Raw genomic sequence first — 6,000 nt, forward strand, 5'->3', positions numbered from 1 at the left:
GAAACACTATTCATTATGATTTTCTAAAAGATATAGACTGTAGAATTTTAGGCAGTCCAAAAACAGAGATGGATCAGGGGATACAGATGATAAGCAGATAGTTATTCAAGTGGTTATTCCCCTTTAAAAGGTTATACAGTAAGTAGCCTACTAAACTGAGATAAAGAAGTTGTTCGTGAAAATTATGAGGTGCACAATTTTATGGGTGACCAATTTTTTGTAATTTTTTTTGTGAAAGTACTGTAAAATGGGTCATTACATTTTGATCAGGGAAAGTCTTATTTTCTTGATTTATATAGTTTTTTTATATTATCAAAGAGAAATAAAAATCTGTTCTTATAGGAAAATCAAATAGTCCATAAGCTGTAAGAAATTAAAATCTTTTTTTTCAATGTAAAGCAATTGCAGAATTTCAAAGATAAGTAAAAGATTAACAAAATTCACACCAAATAAGCCCCAGGGTAAAGAATCAAGCCAGCAAGGTTAGAAGGTAGTTTTAGTCCTGCCTTTGCAATAGGCCTTCAGTAAACTATGTGTTTTTGTAGTTCTCTTCACATCTTCAAGTTGACTGGATCCTCTCCAAATGTTTCTACTATAAAAATAAACTATCACATTCAAAGATGCATGCTCAATTAGAACTCAAATTTTCTATGATACATGAGAAAATCTAAAAAAGGTCATAAACTGAGATGTCTCATTTTAAACTAATAACTATTTTGAAGCAGATAAACTCAAAAAGAAATGAAAAACTGATTCATGCTCCAATACCGATAACCCTTGAAAACATGGTAGGTTAAAGAACAACAGATTATGTGTTGTATGGCTCCTGTCCTATTAGATGTACAGAATTGGCAAACATATGCAGACCTGAATTATGTTACTTTTTGCCTTGAGCAGGAGTATTGGTTAGGAGGTTTCTTTGGAAGGTGCTGAAAGTGTTCTAAATTTAGATTGTGATGACTCCCATAACTTTGCAAATATCCTAAAAACTATTGAGTTTCTCAGGTTGCATGGATGAATTGTATGGTATGTGAAATACATTTTACTAAAGCTTTAAAAGTAAATAACTTCGGTGTTATATAAATCAGGCCTTCAGCAGAAGGTTAGTACTATGAAGGCAAAGATGTCTTTTGCTCACTGCTAAATTTTCACCATCTTAAAACTATGCCTAGTACTAATTCTACAATCAAAAACTATTTGTTGGCTAAAGTCTTGTTATAATAACTAAAAAAAAGCAGGCAACTTTAAGCTTAAAGTCATTTCAGAATTTTATATTTTTATTAATCTTTTGTTTCTCTGTCAGCAGTAAGCAATGCAAGAGAAATCACCTTTCTTTGAAGATTTGTTGTACCACAGCTATTGGTTTCCTGTAGGCAGCAATCCAAACCTATGGCTATTATTGCCAGCCAAGGCAGGAGATCCGCCAGCTGAAAGAAGGCAGGCCCCTAAGGCATCAAGTGTAATGCTGTATGAGCTGGCATTCGAGGATGTACACAGCCCCTGTTATGGGAAGCACAACTGGAGTGTTGCATTAGAGGCTTATGCTAAGTCTGGAGAGCAAGATGTGTGCATGTCTATTTCCTGTCTTTAATTCAATCTTTTTTGTTTGTTTTACCAGGTAAAACAAAATGTGCTTGTTTTCTCTCTGAGATTGATTCCCCTGGTTCTAGCATTAAGACTTTCTCTCAGCAGTTTGCCAGTGAGGTAGGTCTGAGGAGGTAGACTCTGTCTCAAAACACTTTAATCCTATATATAGATAGTCCCTTAAGAAAATCTTCATCAAAAAGCCCTAATAAATATGAGCATAGATATTTGCCTTACCAGTATCTGATTCACTGTTCCAATTATATGGACAAGATTTTTTTTTACACTTTTTTTTTACTTGACCTAACATATTGATTCATACTTGCACAGTATTCATTCCAAAGCAATAAAAATCTAGGACCGGGTGACAGGAAGACTCACCCTAATTGGCAATATGTCAGCATTTTTCTGGGTGACATGTAATGATGGAGTAACTTGGCAACAATAAGAGTGTGGGGCATACCTGACCGAGCAGCATGTACAGTTTCACTAATGCAGATGATTTAATTCTACGAGCAATCAATAGTCCCAGGACAAATCACATATTTTTTTTCAAACTAAACCTGCAAAATTTTAAAAATTCAAAACCCACATACTAAAAATACAGACTTGATTCTCCTAATCTATCAAGGATGAGCTAAATGATATAAACCTGTTTTATATCTATTTCAGCTGCTTTGAGGGAAGATAGGTCAAGAGCAACAGACCTCTTGGGTTTAAATTAAGTGTGTGTTTAAATTTCTAATCAGTGAAAACCTTGTTTCTGGGAATGGACTGCCATCCAAACCAGGACACCCATATCAGCCTGTGTATCTCCTTCTACAATAAAACAGAGTGATATGATGTGTCTTTTAGCAAATTATAACCATTTAGACATCAGGATTCTCAATGATAATATATGAACATATATAATAGTTTAAGATGATGGCGGTTCATACTATAAACTACAACAACTGCACCAACCTTTAAAATGTACTTACAGGTTCAACCACTGCTGGTTCTCCCTTTTGCCCTTTTTCTCCGTATGCACCATGGCCTCCATGGTCTGTAATAACACTAAAAATGTGGACATAAATCTTCCTATGGAAAAATGCCAGGTAACAAACATAAGATGAATGATAGAATTAGGAAATAATCATCTGATTACAAAATCTATGAGGTGAAAATCTGGGAATAATACCTCTATGTGGGGTCAAGATAGTACAGATTCTTTACTAACTGCAAAGGGGAAAAATGTACTTTCATAATGCAGTAATGTTTCAGTGCCCCTTTTTAGCAAACATTACTAAAGAGGACCACCTGACACTGTAATTGACACACTATGGGGTAGAACAGAAGTAACTCACACCACCCTTCCCCCAAAGAACTTAACTTGAATATCATCAAGGCTTTTCCTTTTTGCCTTTCCCTAGTACCATTGCTGAAGAGAAACCCTATCCCTATGGTTGAGATGTTAACTACTAAATCTCTCTTCAGATTTATAGCATCTGGAACATCTGATACCTAAGATCACCTTTACTTAGTCTTTGGTTCTACACATTAACTAGCACAAAGCAGGTAAATTTAAAAAAACAAACAAAGAAACTGCCGGAGCCTGCCTCTGGAGGTCAAGTCTATTACAATGTTTCAGAAAAGAATAGATGTGCCTAAGATGATAAAATCCTCACTCAGCACAGAAACTTCCTGCCCTGTTGCTCCTTTCCCTCCCTGGGTATAAACGCCTGGTGCGCCCCTGTCCCCTGCCAAGATACACCTTTGGGGCAATAACCTCTCAATTTTCTCAAGATTGCTGGTCCTTGAATATATCTGATTTCTTTCTACAACCTTTCTCTTTTCCTGAATGTTGGCCTTCCAGAAGTGGACAGCCTGACACTTTAATTCTGGTAACATCTTTTAAGAAGTTTTTATTATATATTGATCTAACAGCTAAATGATCTTTATGTGGAAGCCCAATGATAATAATAACAATGCTAATGATAAAAATATTGAACTTACTTTTTGGACAGACACTGAGCAGATGCTCCAGCTATACTCTGTGGTCAGTCATTCTGCGTGATCACAAAGACATAAATAAAAGGGACCTGAAACATGCCTTCTGAATTCCAATCCTAGTTAATGTAAGCCTTTAATTAACACAGTTCCTTGTAGATGGTATTAGAGTAATAAGTAACTCAGAAAATACCCTGTCCTTGCTTATTGCCACTCTTACATTATTAACTAAAGTCCTAAGTTATTCTTGACAACTAAAGCGATAGTAACAACCTGTTTGCTATAACTTCTTTTTCTTTTTTTATCATGTAGAAAAACAGATCCCATTTTGGGATACTTATCTTGGGCAGCCAGAATTAGTATTTTCTTGTGTTGTCATCCTCAATTTGGCTGAAATAAAGTGTGTGTTCCCATGATCTCAGCAGCCTCAACTTGCCATTTTGGTTGACAAATATAAGTTTGTTTGCTAAGTTTTGACTTGAAAATGAGAGTCTAATCATGAGTAAGGATAATTTTCAATAAAATAGTAATTTTTTTCCTTTTATGACAAGAGAAATAACTTAGTAGTTTCATAGTTTTTAAAATCTAGATCAGGGATAAAGCAAAAGAGATATGCTGCTCTTATGATTTAGATAAGAGTGACCCGAAAAGCTCATGTCCAAAAACCTTCCGAGGTGGATAATTTGATGGAGAGATAACTGATCAGCGGGTGAACTGGGTGGAAACTGCAGCCAGGCAGGGTGTGACTGGAGCAAGTGGGCCACTGGAAGCGTGTCTTTGGAGGATATATTTTGTCCCTGGTGAGCAGAGCTCTCTCTGCTTCCTGTTTGCCACGTCCTAAGCTGCTTTCCTCCACCGTGCCCTCTGCAATGTTATGTGGCCTCACCTTGGACCCAGAGCCTTCTGTGGACTGAGACTCCGAAATTATGAGCCAAAACAATGTAAACCAGCATTGTTCTTGTCGGGTCTTTGTTCACAGAGAAGAAAAAACTGATTAAAACCACTACCCACACAGGCCCATGATGGTATATTTCGGCAAGGACAATTTGACAAGGCAGAGAGAGAGCTGGGTCACTGATGTCATTGTCATTCTCAAAATTCCTGTTATTTGACAATAATTCTCATATTTGACATGGTGTAGTAGCCACCCTGTGGTGTTGTGAATGTTGCTTACAACCCTTTTTAAAAATAACACATGCAGGCTGGACTGCTTTTGAATGTGACCTTCCCAGAAAGGTGGTGGCACTGGAGCAGGCCTGGGGAATTACTGCAAGGAGAAATAGAAGAAGGAGCTGGGTTGTATGTGCCATATTTCTTTCCAAAACCATCAAAAAAGATTTTAATCCACTCCAACTGGGTAAAGTGGCAGCAATAATCTAGAGTGTTACGTAAATTTAGCTGTTCCTCAGAAGAAGAAACAATGAATAAGAAGAAATCATCTCCATGCTTTCTGGTTTGTTATAAGAGCATTGAATGTCTTTTTATTGAAATCAACATTTTTAAAGGGGATAAAGAAAAAGAAGAAACAACACGAAAATACCATCACTGAGTTTCTTTTACATTTTTTCACTTTTATTTACCAGTGACTTTTTGAGAGAAATTCAGAGTGCTCTCTAATACTTGAATGGTTTTAGGATTTCTAGCCTGTGTCTTTAGTTTTCTTCCTCCTTATTCTGGAACCCTCCTACCCTCCAACACTTAGACCTGGAGAACTCAGAGACAACACTCCCAAATTTTATAATTTTACTCTCCCCAATGCTTAACTAAAACTTTTCTATTTTTCCTCTTTTTCAAAAAATGTTTTTATTGCTTTGCTAACGAATTTGAAAAAGTAACAGACCTATCATTCCAAGGAGATACGAAGTTCATTATAGTAAATATGATAATAGACTTATAGGGGGAATGCTACAAACACATATGCTCCTACTGAGCTTTCATTACTCCATAGCCATGCTTTGGTTGTGAACATCTGGATTGCATGAATCACAGAAAGTGTAGTAGATGATAGGTGGGGAGCTCCACCCTTATAGTACAATAAACATATAAGGAGATTCGGTAATTGGTGACTCTATTAGAAAGGTGGCTCTGGAACCTACCGTGAGTATTATTACTTAGTTTTACAGGTAATAATTAGAATTGGAATAATTAGAATTTCCAGGTAATGAATTAGACCTGTGGAATTAGTTTCTTATAAAGCTACCAAGCAAGAAGAAGAGATTTTAAAGAAAATTGAATTAATCTCTCCTCCTCATCTTAAGGTTTTAATAGGTACTAATGGCTTAGTATAGTTTCTCTTTATTAAGCAATTTAAATTTTAATAATCATAAAAATAATCTCCTGAAGATAATATCATAACCCAGAGGTACTGACATTGTGATGGGGCAGATATTTTAATAGGTTCTGGGTCATCTTCAAACACTAAATCTT

At 36.1% G+C, this 6,000-nt stretch overlaps 1 protein-coding gene across 1 annotated transcript in view; it reads right to left on the reverse strand.

Moving 5' to 3' along the window:
• LOC143640001 (uncharacterized) overlaps window positions 1–2,626 on the reverse strand; it is a 141,157-nt gene extending 138,531 nt beyond the window's left edge. Inside the window, 1 exon segment of the mRNA XM_077107990.1 lies at window positions 2,565–2,626. Coding sequence (XP_076964105.1) covers window positions 2,565–2,626 — 62 coding nt within the window.
• Between the last annotated feature and the right edge of the window lie 3,374 nt (window positions 2,627–6,000).

The sequence above is a fragment of the Callospermophilus lateralis genome, unplaced genomic scaffold (genome assembly GCF_048772815.1).
Source record: "Callospermophilus lateralis isolate mCalLat2 unplaced genomic scaffold, mCalLat2.hap1 Scaffold_105, whole genome shotgun sequence".
NCBI lineage: Eukaryota > Metazoa > Chordata > Mammalia > Rodentia > Sciuridae > Callospermophilus > Callospermophilus lateralis.